At 45.7% G+C, this 15,439-nt stretch overlaps 1 protein-coding gene across 1 annotated transcript; it reads right to left on the bottom strand.

Annotated features, from left to right (window-relative positions):
• Positions 1-1,846: 1,846 nt before the first annotated feature.
• On the bottom strand, positions 1,847-14,474 carry LOC139832833 (uncharacterized). Its single transcript, XM_071822792.1, has 9 exons — positions 14,289-14,474; positions 13,854-14,225; positions 13,247-13,493; positions 12,166-12,799; positions 11,260-12,027; positions 10,537-11,106; positions 4,573-4,726; positions 2,472-2,914; positions 1,847-2,351 (listed from the first exon to the last, which is right to left on the bottom strand). Exons 1-9 carry the CDS (start codon positions 14,472-14,474, stop codon positions 1,847-1,849), a joined length of 3,879 nt encoding a protein of 1,292 aa, XP_071678893.1.
• Positions 14,475-15,439: the final 965 nt, after the last annotated feature.

Below are 15,439 nucleotides of genomic sequence, written 5' to 3'. Positions count from 1 at the left end.
TTCCATTGGGGATTAGAAGATTGCAATCTACCGCTTCGTGGTCGGCGGCTACGTGCGCAAGTGTGTGGAGTTGCGAATATCTTGCAGGGTTGAGAGCTGTTGCATTGGCATCAGGAATCAATCGAGAGACTTCGTCGGCGTCATACAAGTTATCCTCCTCATCATCATCGATTCCATCCGCTGCTACCATCATGTGTTCATCACCACCCGTCGCTTACTGAGAAGATCGGGCCACCCCATATCAATCACTTTATCTTTTGCAAATGTGCACTTCTCAAGGTTAGCATACAATTTAGCATCACGCAGCACTTGCAAAACTTGTCTAATATGCGCACAATGTTCAGATTCAGTGCGGCTATAAATAAGTATATCATCAAAATATACAACCACAAAACGACCAATAAACTCTCGCAAAACATGATTCATTAAGCGCATGAATGTGCTAGGTGCATTAGTAAGACCAAAAGGCATAACTAGCCACTCATATAAACCAAATTTAGTTTTGAAAGCAGTTTTCCATTCATCCCCTTCTTTCATCCTAATTTGATGGTATCCACTACGCAAATCAATCTTAGAGAAAATAGCAGCACCACTCAATTCATCTAGCATATCCTCTAAGCGTGGAATAGGATGACGATATCGAATAGTGATGTTATTAATAGCTCTACAATCTACGCACATGCGCCATGTACCATCTTTCTTAGGCACCAAAATAACAGGAACAACACAAGGGCTAAGAGAAACACGAATATACCCCTTGTCCAGAAGCGCTTGTACTTGTTGCTGTATTTCCTTTGTCTCTTCGGGGTTGGTCCTGTACGGAGCACGGTTTGGAAGAGTGGCACCAGGAATCAAATCAATTTGATGCTCAATTCCACGCAATGGTGGCAGTCCTGCGGGCACCTCCTCCGGAAACACATCGTCGTACTCCTGCAATACATTAGAAACACCAAGAGAAACAGGTTGCATATCATTAGAAACTAACACCTCGCCTTTGTACATAAGCACAAGTGGCATGGCTGTAGGATCCTCTCTAAATTCTACCATGTCTTCTTTGGTGGCTAATATAAGCAAACTAGGCACTCTCTCACTTTTCGTTATATTTTCACTCACAGCTATTACATTATTTTCTCGTGTAGGTGGCTGTTCTAGCTTCACTTCTGTTTTCTGACGAGACTCATTGACAATTTGCTGCGGTGACATAGGCTGTAGATTAATTTTCTTGTCCTTAAACTCCAAGTGATAGGTATTGGCTCGGCCATTGTGTTGCACATGGCGATCATACAGCCATGGCCGACCCAAAGTAGGTGACAAACAATCATAGGAACGACATCAAACTCAATGGAATCCTTGTATGGTCCTATCTCAAAATTCACACGCACCATATGATTTACCTTCATCTCTCCATTATCACTCAGCCATTGGATGTAGTAGGGATTTGGATGAGGTAAATATTTCAGGTTTAGCTTGGCACATAACTCCTTGCTTGCTAGATTGCGGCAGCTACCTCCATCAATGATTACTTTGCAAGCTTTGTTTGGGCCAACTAGTGCTTTTGTTTGGAACAAATTGCAGCGCTGGAATCAGCATGTGGCGTGACACTCAAAGCACGCTGCGAGACAACAATGGTAGGCGCCGGGAAGCAAAGGCATCCATGCCGCCCTCACTTGTGTAACCATCATCATTGGAATCATACGGATCAGCGTCATCTCCAGTCTCATACTCATTATCATCATTAACAATCATCACCTTTCTGTTTGGACACTCTCGCTTGAAGTGCCCCTTGCCACCACATGTATGGCATTGCATATCTCTATTACGAGCTGTAGACATGTTGGAACCAGAGCTAGGCGCAGGAGCTGCTGGTTTCTTTGCATGAGAAACATTGGAGGCTGGGTGAGAATGTGAAGAAGAGGGGCCTCTGGTGGCACCCTCCATAGGCGCTGCAGATTGGTGTGGCGCCCGCTAGAGAACCTCCCGGAAGAAGTATATCGTGCCTTGATTTGAGCCTCTTGACTAGCTGCGATTCAGCCTCCCTTGCATGATGCAAAAGCTCGTTCATATTGTTGTAGGAATGATGCCTAACAATACCTTTGATGTTGTACTTCAGCCCATGAAGAAATCGCTGCATGGTCATCTCAATAGATTCTCGAACACGTGCACGCTGCAGCAACATCTCCATCTCCATGTAATAAGCATCAACAGTCATGGTTCCTTGCTTCAACTGTGTCAATTTATCATAAACAGTACGCAGGTAATTAGTGGGAACAAAACGAGCTCGCATGATCTCCTTCATATTGCGCCATGTAAGAACAGGAAGCTCGTTGTTATCTCGTCTTTCCGTCACAATGCTATCCCACCAACGCAAGGCATAACCATCAAATTCTGAAGAAGCAAGCTTGATCTTCCTATCTTCAGTGTAATCATGCAAACGCCATAATTTTTCAATCTTGAGCTCCCAAGTAAGGTACTCCTCCGCATCAGTGGAACCTTCAAATCTGGGAATCGTGAACTTGGGCTTGCCCAATCCATCATCCTCCTGAAATGGCACACGCCGAGCACCAGGTGGTGGTGGTCGACCCTGTCCTGGAAAACCACGCCCACGTCCATTGTTGCCCATCATGTTTTCATTATCTCCATGGACACTATCAACATCGCCATGGTCCTCATGGTGGCGTTGCTCAACAGTTACACGCAGCCCATTGACGGAAGTTGTCAATTGTTGTATGCTTGTCTGGAGAGCAGTGACTTGCGCTTGCATAGCATTGACTGTAGTTTCAGTGGCATCTACTTTCATTTGCACAGCTTGAATATCAGCGTCAATGTTTTCAGTGGATCTAGTAATAACCCCTTGCAAATGATCACGGAGAGCTTCATATTCCCTCCATGTAACAGTAGCATCATCAGCCTTTTTCTGCATCACATCATCAACACCACTAACAGACATGATTAGTAGGTTAGTGCACTAAATCAAAAATCTTTATGGTGGCACACTCACAACTCACTCAAAACTGACAAGAAAAGGAAATCTTACCGTTCCAAAGTGAATAGCAAATGCGTACCCATTCGGATAAAGGACTAATGCACTGATGTGATGAAGTGAATTCCAGGGTATAAGAGCAATCACACGACAAAGCAGGAGTATATGGTGGAGCTGTAGGTATGGAATCCTAACTACACCAAAGACAAGTCCTAGTGCTGATCGTGTGAACAAAACACCCAAGGGAAACACACACGTGGAGATAAACGTGGCAAAGCAACTATAAAACAGGGAATGTTGCAATGCACAAGAGAGACACTAGCAATGCTCAATGTAACAGGCACAAGATTGCTCAATCTACGAGTGCAGCAACTTAGATGTATGCTTCGGCCGGCTTCTCACTTTTCTGTTTTTGATTCTTTTCTCTTTTCTCTTTTTTTTTCACTTGTTTTTGACTCTCTTTATAAAACCAATTCACGGAGTACTGTAGCTACAGTAAATTTGCACTCAAAAACCCTAAACAGAGCAGCCCGTGGAGCACAAATATGCTAGTCTCAAATAGGTAAGCTCCTACACAATTATATAGTAGAAAGGCTGTGGCTATGTTTATCAAAAGATGCAGAAAGGTACGCTATGTGGACTCGGTTTTGAAGGAAAACGAGAAAAACTCGGATTTGTACCACGGCAGAAGAACGCACGTAACTCGTGCCGCGGCAGACTCGGAGCAAGCTTGCCAACGCTGGACCGGACCAGACAAAACGTGGCGCGGTGTCTGATCGGGAGCGTTCGCTTCCTACGCGCGAGACCAGACAGATCGCGTCTTTTGTCTGATGGCGAGCGATCGAAGTGGACTCGAAACCTAAAACCGACTAGAACCTAGACTCCTACGGAACAAGAAATAGATCGGATCAAAGAAGGAAAACGACCAGCAACTAAAACCAATCTACGATGCAATCTAGGCTATGGCAAAACTATGAACCCTAATTTTTTTTTTTGGCTTTTCTGGATAGGACGAAAATCAAAACTAAACTACGGATGATCTGGTGGATTGCTTACCGAGGAAACACTGGAAATCTGATACCAAGATGATATGGGGTGGCCCGATCTTCTCAGTAAGCTTGCGGTAATGGTGATGATGGTGATAGATAACTTGGTGTCGCCGATGATCTCTCCTCGCTAGATCCCTGATGCCAATGCAGCAGCTCTCTACCCTTCGGATATTCACGACTTCACACACTTGCGCAACGCAGCCGTCGACCACGAAACGGTATAATTGCAATTCACTTATTCCCAATGGAACAGCAGATCACACTTAACTTGCAGTATATAATCTCCAGATCGAAACGAATTGGAGACAGGATTCAAGATGAATGCTTGCAGCAGTCTCAAGAACTAGGGTTTATCTAAAACGTGGTCTAACCCCTCTATGGCGCATCAGGCGCTTATTATATGGGGGGTGCGGCTGGCCAAAGGCAAACCGACCTGACCTGGTCCTCTAACTTGGTTCGACTCAACCAAACGTGATACAAACTGACCCAATGGTTGGGTGCAGCCAACTAGGCGCGCAGGCCTTATGTGTATGGCGCACAAACATGTGGTGGTGCGCCATATGCAGCCTCCTGCGTGATGTCCTCCTCCTCATGCTGGTCGCCGGCCTCCCTCTCCTCCCTCGCGTCCATGTGCATGATCATCACGTCTTGCTCCAGCTCCTCGCTCCCTCGTGCTATGCCTTCTTCTCCCATGAACCTGAGTATGCAAACACACAAGGACTTAGGCAGTAAACAATTCTCATTAACAAAATAATCAGATTCTATTAGGAGCAAATTCACCTGTTGTTCTATTAACTTTGCACGAGCTCTTGTGATAGGTCCAATTCTGATTTCATCATTGGACTTCTTCTTTGCAGCAACTTGCTTGTCATCATCATGAAGTGGAGATGGAACAATAGTAGGGATGTCCTCATCAGTAAGAGCAAAGCTCAAGTTTCTTCTTAGTTCATCTCTAACCCTAATCTGGAGGAAGGGGTGAGGTATTTATAGGCCCAGATTCGTACAGGGGTAAAGTCGGCATTACATAAATTATCCTGGTCCATAGATGCGAAATCAACGGTTGAGATGGAGTTAACCGGGTGGGGCCAGTAGTGCCGGTAAGGCTTGGCCGGCAGTGCCGCTGGTTCGATGCCGGCAGTGCCGGTCTTGGCTCTCGTCGCGTCTTCAGCTGGAGGGGCCGGCAGTGCCGGGGTCTGGAGGCCGGCAGTGCCGGGGTGAGCAGGCCGGCAGTGCCGGGGGCTTGAGGCCGGTAGTGCCGGGGTGAGCAGGCCGGCAGTGCCGGTGCCTGGAGGCCGGCAGTGCCGGCCCTGAGGGGCGTCCTTCAGCTGGAACTCTTCTTCTCCTTCTTCCTTGTCCAGCTTCGGGTCTGCTGCAGCGTCCTTCTCTCGAGGTTCGTATCTGATAACACACAGAGTATCGGCCTGAGGTAGCAGTCCATCCAATGGGGTATCGAGATCAAGGGTAGTGAGGATTGAGTTCACCTTATCATTTAGCGCTTTGACTCGAGCCCGTGTCATCGGTCCACTTGGGGGACTTGTTGGTCTTGAGGCGGTGGTGTCCGAAGGCCACCCCGTATCAGAACTTGATGATGATTTTATTGATAAATGCAATGCTACTACTTATGCAAGAAAAATTAAAAAGTTTCTTGCACAACATACTGTTAGATATAAGTTGTCTCCTGATCCTAAATTTGCCACATCTCCTATAAACATTAAGGGTAAGGATTATGATTTTTCTCTTGATCTATCTCATATAGCTATTGTTGAGAAAACACCCTTTTGTGGTACTGAAAAAGAAAGTGGTGTAGAACACATGAATGAGCTTTCTACTTTGAGTAGCTTGTTTTCTGATGATGTCAAGATGCGTACTTATTTTGTTGCTAAAAATTTTCCTTTCTCATTAAAGGATGATGCTAAAACTTGGTATAATAGTTTGCCTCCTGGTTCTATTGATAGTCCAAGTGGTTTGCTTGATGTTTTCTTTCGGAAATACTTTCCTGCTAGTGCTCAACATATTGCTTTGCAGAAAATTTATAGCTTTGACCAGGAAGATGGAGAGAAATTGCCTGAAGCGTGGACAAGATTTTGCTCTCTTATTCGAGCTCGACCTGGACATGATTTGGAAAAGCATGATTTACTTGATATATTTTATAGTGGACTAACTATTGAGTCTAGGGCATATTTTTATAGTTGTGCTGGTTGTGTTTTCAGGAAAAGAACTCCAGACGAAGCTGAAGAATTATTGGCTAAAATAGGATGGAATCATGATGATTGGGCTACACCTGAACCAGCCCCGACGCCGATATTAAAGAAGAGGGGTTTGATTAAATTAAATGATGAAGATATGAGGGAAGCCAAGAAATCTCTTAAGGAGAAAGGTATTAAATCTGAAGATGTGAAGAATTTACCTCCCATAGAAGATTTATGCAAGATAATTCCCCCTTCATCCATGATTGAGGCAAACTCTCTTCAACGTTTTACTAGGGTAGATATTCCGTATTCAAAACCTCCTGCTCAATGCTTAGATGAGTTTGATAATTATATTGTTAAGCAAGAAAATTTTAATATGAGAGTAGAGAATCATTTAATGGAAAATTCTCAAGCTATTAGTAATTTGCATGATATTGTGGAGAGAACCTCCAATGATGTTAAGATGTTTGTTAAACATTTTCATATGGTTCAAACTCAAATTGATCAACTCACTAAAGTGCAAAATGACTTGTTAAAAAATAGTTCTAGAGAAAAACATGCTTATGAAGTAACAAACTAGAGGCGGTGTTTCCACTGAGGATCCTCTATATCCTGAGGGGCATCCCAAAAGAGTTGAACAAGATTCTCAATGAATTGAACCTAGTGCTCCTTCTAAGAAAAAGAAGAAGAAGAAAAATAAAAATGTTGTAGAATTCTCTGAACCTGTTAATGATCCTAATAGTATTTCTATTTCTGATGCTGAAACTGAAAGTGGTAATGAACATGATAAAGATAATGATAAGAATGATGCTTCTGATAAAGAAGAAGTTGAAGATGAACCTGAAAAGCATGCTAAAAATAAAAAGTATACTAAAGAAGATTTTATTGCTAAGAAACATGGTAATGAAAGGGAACCGTGGGTTCAAAAGCAAATACCTTTTCCTGCTAATTAAGAAATTAAAATCAAAGGAAGAAGAACACTATAATAAATTTTGCGATTGGATGAAACCTTTATTCTTGCAAATCCCTTTGACTGATGCTATTAAATTGCCTCCTTATTCAAAGTATCTGAAAGATAGTGTCTCTAACAAAAGGAAAATTCCTAATGAGGAGATTTCCACTATGCTTGCTAATTACACTTTCAATGGCAAAGTTCCAAAGAAGCTGGGCGACCCAGGTATACCGACTATTCCTTGTTCTATTAAGAATAATTATGTTAGAACTGCTCTATGTGATTTGGGAGCAGGTGTTAGTGTTATGCCTTTTTCTCTTTATAAGAGACTTTATTTAGATAAGTTGATACCGACTGATATATCTTTGCAAATGGCTGATAAATCTACTGCTATTCCTGTTGGTATATGTGAGGATGTTCCTGTTCAAGTTACTAATAACTGCTTGATATTAACTGATTTTGTTGTGTTGGAAATGCCTGAAGATGATAATATGTCTATTATTCTTGGGAGACCTTTTCTTAACACCGCAGGGGCTGTTATTGATTGCAATAAAGGAAAAGTTACTTTCAATGTCGATGATAAGGAGCATACCGTTTATTTCCCCAAGAGGATTGATAAAGTATGTGGAGTTAATACCATTTCTAATGTGAGAACTATCAAAGTGGGAGCTATTGATTGTCCTATATATGAGCCTAAAGAAGGATATCAAAATATTATGATTGGATCCATATCAATACAATTCAAGGTAACATGATTGATTTGAGGTTTATTTCTTCTTATGCTATGTAAAATTTATTTGGTGGCAAGACTTGATCAACCTTGTTAACAAATACATTTTATATGCATAGAGGAGCAAAACAACATTTCTTTCTTCCTCCACTTGTTCTACTTGCTGTAGCACTACTTGTTTTGCAAAGTTCTTTAGTCAATTAGAGATTTCAAAATCTTTTCCTGCTCAGTAATAATAAATTTAATACCCAGAAATGTGCATTTTTCAAAGTTTTCAAAAATTCACAAAAATTATACCGTTGGTCTTATTTTTCGAAGAGGCATCTGGGAGCACCTGGGGATGACCAGTGGGGCACCCCAGGGCTGCACCCCACCAGCCGGCGCGGCCAGCATGGGGGGCGCGCCACCCTGTGGTGTGGGCCTCTCCTTGCCCCACTACTTCATCTCTTTCTCCCATCTCATTCTCTCTCCCGAAAAAACTCGCACCAGCTTTCTCTCACTCGCGTTTCTGCTCAAGAGCTCAAGATTTCTCGATCTCTTTGCTCAGCCCAGATTTCTGTCTGAAATTTGGCACATTTGCTCTCAGGTATGTGACTCCTCCGATTATCCAAGTAGAATTTTGTTTGGTTGAGTATATCTTGAATATTTTGCTACTGTAGGTAACATGTTTAGTGAGCTTGCATGCTTGTTCTAAGTTGTAAAAACTAGTTTTGATGCATGTTTAGTACTCTAGCAAGTTCCTATAGTAGTTTCCCTCAATTATATGTCACCAAATCAAATTTTATAATGTTTGTTGAAAAATTTAAGAAAATGGAGTGGAATAGTCATCAACTAAACAAACAAGAATTGGAGGTGCAACAAGTTATGAGAGTTCACCGCGAAGAGGGAGTATACGCTTCTTACTACCCATGCGTTGATTTTATAAGGAGTGCAGGAATCTTGCAAGATGTTCAAAATTTGATTTCCAATGCAGGGTTGGGAAGTTTTATTGTTGGTGAACCATACCAATATGCAAAACTGACCATGTCTGTAGTGCAAGATTTTGAATTCAATTGGTCTCAATCTAACCCCATGGTTCGATACAAAATTTATAATAAAACTGTCAACTTGCCTTTTGATGATTTTTGTGCAGCAATTAGAGTGCCACAATGGGGATCATGTGAGAAGATAAGGGGACTACCACAAGAGCTCTTGAGTCTTGTCGTTGTGGTGAACGAGCAGATGCCATGGGATGGCTTAAATTGGGGCCGAATGGGCGCAAGAGGATTCGGGGGAGGGTTTGTGATTAGATGGGATGAACTTCCGGATGCTTTCCTCAAGAACTCAGCCAAAGGCAGTGATACAAGAAGAAACACACAAGGAAGAACTCTGCTCTAGATCACTCTCTTCATTGATCTCCACAGGACACAGGTTTTTGGATACAAGGTTCATCTAGAGATCGACCATCCCGGATACGGGTGTGCCCCCTCTCCTTATATAGGGGAGAGGGTGGCTTACAGAGCAAGAAACCCTAATGGCATCTTTGACTGGACAAACTACTTTACAAAGTAACTTTAATCATAGATGACGCCGGGGTCTTCTTTAATCAGGGAGGCTGACGTCCTCCGGCTTCTTTCAGCGTCATCTTCCTCTTTGGCGCCAGGGCTTCGTTTAAAGCTACTTTGCTTAGCTCATCTTTGTCCTCTAGCTCTGAAGAGAATCTTTGACCAGTCCTGCCGACATGCTTTTCTTACCGGTAGCCCGGTGTCTTCTTTATCCGGTTCCGGTATACCCCTCTTGGGAATACCGACTTAGCTTTACTTAGCCAAACTCTTATCTTTGTGCTCCGGTATAAACATTAAACCGGTATCTTGATGGCTCAAACCATCCGGTTTGGCATGCCTTTGGCATACCGGGTGATGAGGTCTAAGACCCCGTGTGTGGCCCGATCTCGCGGATTGACTTCGAAACCAAGGGGGAAGATGGGAAAACGCGAGGAACACGAAGAACACGGCGATGAACACGAGGAACTCCGAGACTCACGCACACACACACCCCGATACACCCGATGCTTACCTCCGTGGCTCGATGGACCACGCCAATAGAATCTCCGAGGAAGAGACACGCGGTAGAATTCCTCGGGGAGAGATTGGGATTGGAGAAGAAGAGCTTGGTGAGGGAGAGAGAGTATCTTGTACTAGAATCTCACTCAACAAGTTCCAAATCAACAACCAAGGTGCCTTGATTACAGAGGGATGATACCCAAGGGAGACTAAGCTCAAATTTAGGTTTGAGTTCAAAACAAGTCTAAAGAGCTAAAGGGGCGTCCTGGGGGTATTTATAGGCTTACAAGGCATCACAGGCCGAAAAGGTAAGTTCGGGCCGAAAATATAACTTAAGTCGTGCAGGCCGGTCAGGAGGCCGGTCAGACCGGGCCTGTGACCGGGCAGGCCGGTCGAGGCCGGTCAACTGGCTTAGACCGGGCCGGCCGGTTTCAGACCGGGCCTGTGACCGGGCGGCGACCGGAGGAGGCTCCGGGTCCCGGGGATGGCGCCCGGATGTCACGAGCGCGAATCCGGTTCTTGACCGGCGGCGGGCGGTCAGAGGCCGGTCAGACCGGGTGATCCGGTCGAGGAGCCGGTCGACCGGGTTCGGACCGGCCGACCCTCTTCACTTCCTTGCGCGCAACGGGCGACTTCCAGTCCAGCTCCATGTCCATCTTCGTGTCCATCTTCTTGTCCAGCTGCTCCTCTCCTCCCTTTGACCATGGCGTATCCTCCTCTTGGTAACCTTGATGCTCCTTGTACCTAATGACACATAACACGTCGGCATGAGGTAGCAATCCATCCAAAGGTGTACCAAGATCAAGGGTGGTGAGGAGCGAGTTCACCTCATCATGGAGTGCCTTTACTCGGGCTCGTGTCATCGGTCCACTTGGGGGACTTGTTGTTCTTGGTGTGGAGGTGACCGAAGGCCACCCCGCATCATCTCCCCCCCCTTGGGAAAGAGTCGTCCTCGACTCTTGCTCCTCTCCATCTTCATGATATGGCGACAAGTCCGCAACGTTGAAGGTGTTGCTCACCAAGTACTTGGAGGTGGGAATGTCGATGACGTAAGCGTTGTTGTTGATGCGTTTGAGAACCTTGAAGGGGCCATCTCCTCTTGGCTTGAGCTTGGAGTTGCGCTCACGAGGGAACCGTTCCTTCCGGAGGTGGATCCAAACGAGGTCTCCTTCTTGAAATATCCTTTCCTTCTTCTTGGCGTTGAGGCGGGTAGCTTGACGAAGCACATGTTCTTGTATGGTTGCCCTTGTCTCTTCATGTAGTTTCTTCACGTCGGCGGCGCGCTTGGCGAAGTCCATGTTCGTCCGCTCATGAAGGGGAAGTGGAAGTATGTCGAGTGGCGTGAGCGGCTCGAACCCGTAGACGACCATGAATGGACTCCTTGATGTAGTCGAGTGCTTGGCGCGGTTGTAGGCGAACTCCGCGTGTGGGATGCATTCCTCCCATGACTTCAAGTTTTTCTTCACGAGGATGCGTAGGAGGGTGGAGAGGCTTCGATTGACCACTTCCGTTTGGCCGTCCGTTTGCGGGTGCGATGATGATGAGAATAAGAGCTTCACTCCAAACTTTGCCATGAGCGTCTTCCAAAGATAACTCATGAACTTGACGTCTCGATCCGACACAATGCTTTGTGGTACTCCATGTAGGCGAACGATTTCCCTGAAAAACAATGAAGCAATGTGTGAAGCATCGTCGCTCTTATGGCAAGGTATGAAATGAGCCATCTTAGAGAATCTATCCACTACCACAAATATAGAGTCATGACCATGCTTAGTGCGAGGCAAGCCTAAAACGAAATCCATGCTAATATCGGTCCATGGTGCATGTGGAATAGGCAATGGGGTATAAAGACCATAGGGATTGGAGGTAGACTTAGCTTGTAAGCATGTGGTGCACCGGCGGCAAAGGCGTTCGACGTCGCGGTACATTCTTGGCCAATAGTAGTGGGTTGAGAGCATGGCATATGTCTTCTCTCGACCAAAGTGACCCATAAGACCTCCTCCATGTGATTCTTGCAAAAGCAATTTTCGAAGCGAAGACTCGGGAATGCAAATCTTGTTAGCTTTGAACAAATAGCCATCATGCAAATAGAAATCATCCACTCCTCGCTCAACGGAGCACTTCTCAAAAATGGGAGCAAAGAAAGAATCGGAAGTATAGAGTTCTTTGATCTCTTCAAGTCCCAAAACATGAAAATCCAAACGAGTTAGCAAAAGGGTGTTTTTGCGGGAAAGAGCATCCGCCACAACATTGTCCTTGCCCTTCTTGTATTTTATCACATATGGGAAGGACTCAATGAACTCGACCCATTTTGCATGTCGTTTGTTCAAGTTGTGTTGGCTTTTCAAATATTTCAAGGACTCATGGTCGGAATGAATGATAAACTCTTTTGGCCAAAGATAGTGTTGCCAAACTTCAAGAACACGAACCAAAGCGTAGAGCTCCTTGTCATATATAGGATAGTTGAGGCGTGCGCCATCCAACTTCTCACTATAGTATGCCACGGGTTTGCCCTCTTGCATAAGGACACCACCAATACCAAGCCCACTAGCATCACATTCAATCTCAAAAGTTTTGGCAAAATTTGGAAGAACAAGAAGTGGAGCTTCGGTAAGGCGTTTCTTCAACTCATCAAAAGCATTTTGTTGGGCCTTGCCCCAAACAAACGGAACATTCTTCTTGGTAAGCTCATTCAAAGGGCAAGCAATGGTGCTAAAGTCTTTGACAAAGCGGCGGTAAAACCCGGCAAGTCCATGGAAGCTTCGGACTTGGCCAACATTTGTAGGGGTAGGCCAATTATGGATGGCCTCCACCTTGGAAGAATCAACTTCAATCCCATTAGCGGAAACCACGAAACCAAGAAAAACCAACTTGTTTTGAGCAAATGTGCATTTAGGGAGGTTAGCATAAAGCTTTTCATTTCGCAAGATGCACAAGACTTCTCTCACATGTTGCACATGGTCCTCGAGGTTTTTGCTATAAATAAGAATATCATCGAAGTAGACAACCACGCTCTTGCCAATGAGAGGACGCAAGATGTGATTCATGAGGCGCATGAAAGTAGATGGTGCATTGGACAGACCGAAAGGCATAACGAGCCATTCATAGAGACCGAGTTTGGTCTTGAATGCCGTTTTCCATTCATCACCAATAGCCATGCGGATTTGATGGTAACCACTACGCAAATCGACTTTAGAGAAAATCGTGGCACCACTAAGTTCATCTAGCATGTCATCTAAACGCGGAATGGGATGGCGGTAACGGACGGTAATGGCATTGATGGGGCGACAATCCATACACATCCGTTGCGTCTCATCCGGTTTAGGCACAAGGATCACGGGAACCGCACAAGGGCTAAGGCTTTCGCGGACATACCCTTTGGCGAGGAGATCTTGAATTTGGCGGTTGATCTCCTTGGTCTCTTCGGGGTTGGTGCGGTAGGCGGCACGGTTTGGGAGCGGAGCGCCGGGTATGAGGTCGATGCGGTGTTCTATGCCGCGGAGTGGTGGTAGTCCATGAGGGAGCTCGTCGGGGAAGACGTCTCGAAATTCCTGCAAAAGAGACAACAAAGACGGAGGAATGTTGGTTAAGTCGTTAGTCTCCGACGCGGGTCCCTTGCATATGAGCACATAGTGCAATATGGTGGATGGGTTCTCTTGGAGCTCTCTCCACTCACTCTTGGTGGCTAGAAGGACACTCTTGGGCTCACTCATGTATGGCTTGTGGCGCTCACTATCTTTGTGGTGGGTCGCTCCCTCTCCTCTCATCTCACTATGGTGGGTGTGGAGTTGTGCCCTCGCTAAAGCCTTCGCATTGTCCGCGATGATTTGGCTAGGAGTCATCGGGCGCAACTCGAACTTCTTGTCGTTGACCTTGAAGGTGTATGTGTTGGAGAGTCCATCATGTATAGCCTTCTTGTCATATTGCCAAGGGCGGCCAAGCAACATGTGGCACACCGTCATGGGTACCACGTCACACTCGATGGTGTCCTCATAAGGGCCGATCTTGAAGTTGACGGTGACGGTATGTTGTATCTTGACGTTGCCCTTGTCACTCAACCATTGGATATGGTAGGGGTGAGGATGCTTGCGGAGAGTAAGGTGGAGCTTCTCACACAACTCGGTGCTTGCAAGGTTATGGCAACTTCCACCATCTATGATGACCTTGATCGACTTGCCACCAATTCCGGCACGGGTTTGGAAGATGTTGCACCTTTGGTCTTCCATAGCATGAGGTTGTGTGGTTAGCACCCTTGTGACCACAAGTGAGGGACTTGGGTCATGCTCACATAAGAGAGGATCTTCTCCACTATCTTGTTCATAAGCTTCTTCACTTGCCACGGCGGCTTGCACAAGGGCTTCATATTCATCCTCATCAAGAGTCTCGATGTCACCATTCTCCATAGTGATCATGACCTTGGTGTTCTTGCACTCAAACGATTTGTGACCTTGGGTGCCACACTTGAAGCAAGTGACACTAGAGGGTCCCGTGGATGCCTTAGAGGAGGCGGTGGAGGAGACCGTTTGCTTCATGCGACTTTGGATAGTCGGTTTCTTGGAAGGTGTAGAGGATGCGTCGGCCTTGGCACTTGTAGCATAAGGAGTTGATGTAGTAGGAGGAGTCGATGTAGCGAGCTTGGATGAGAAATAGGACTTGGCCTTGGAGTACTTGATGTCCTCAATCACTTGGCGCTCGGCCTTCGATGCTTGGTGGACTAGCTCAACCATGTTGGAGTAAGGTTGGAACTCGACAATCCTCTTGATGGGATAAGTAAGGCCATTGAAGAAGCGAGCAATGGTTTGCTCCTCGGATTCTTGGATGTTGGCTCGCATCATAGTGAGCTCCATCTCCTTGTAGAACTCCTCAACGGTTTGGGTGCCTTGCTTCAACTTTTGGAGCTTGTTGAAGAGGTCTTTCATGTAGTGCTTTGGGACAAAGCGAGCATGCATCTCCTTCTTCATATCTTCCCAAGTGTCAATTGGAGGTTCACCCTTTTCTTCGCGAAGAGTGAGGACTTGCTCCCACCAAGTGTTGGCGTAGTCGTCAAACTCGAGTGATGCCATAGCCACTTTCTTGGCCCCGGAGTAGTTGTGGATGCGGAAGATCTTGTCCACCTTGAGTGCCCATGAGAGGTAAGCTTCGGCGTCGTCTTCACCTTTGAACTTGGGCATGTTGAACTTGAGCTTGCCATACATGTTCTCTTCATCCTCCAAGTTTCTTCTACGAGGAGGGGCGCCGTCAACTCGTGCGGCTAGAGGTGGAATAGGAGGTCTTCTATGGCCAACCATAGCATTGGGTTGGCGTTGGAGTTGAACACTTGCTTCACTTGGTTCACGGTGAGGATGTGGTTGAAGATCTTGTCGCGGTTGAGGACGATGCTCAATGTTGGGTCTCTCATCTTGATCATGGTGTAGTTCTCCTCGTCCACGTTGATCATGGTGAGGGTGGCGACGAAGATCTCGCCGAGGTGGATCTTGAGGATCTTGGTCTTGGGGAT

Source organism: Lolium perenne, chromosome 1, assembly GCF_019359855.2.
Source record: "Lolium perenne isolate Kyuss_39 chromosome 1, Kyuss_2.0, whole genome shotgun sequence".
Lineage (NCBI taxonomy): Eukaryota > Viridiplantae > Streptophyta > Magnoliopsida > Poales > Poaceae > Lolium > Lolium perenne.
The sequence above is the reverse complement of the archived record's forward strand: the minus strand, read 5'-3'. Positions and strand labels throughout refer to the sequence as shown.

What these genes read in the sequence shown, in the direction of transcription:
- LOC139832833 (XM_071822792.1), bottom strand. Translation starts at nt 14,474, where the DNA reads ATGAAGCAAACGGTCTCCTCCACCGCCTCCTCTAAGGCATCCACGGGA. An exon ending in CTCGACATACTTCCACTTCC is followed by an intron (nt 11,107 to 11,259) that starts CCTTCATGAGCG and finishes TCAAGAAGGAGA; the next exon opens with CCTCGTTTGGATCCACCTCC. An exon ending in GAAGTGAAGAGGGTCGGCCG is followed by an intron (nt 4,727 to 10,536) that starts GTCCGAACCCGG and finishes TTGCATACTCAG; the next exon opens with GTTCATGGGAGAAGAAGGCA.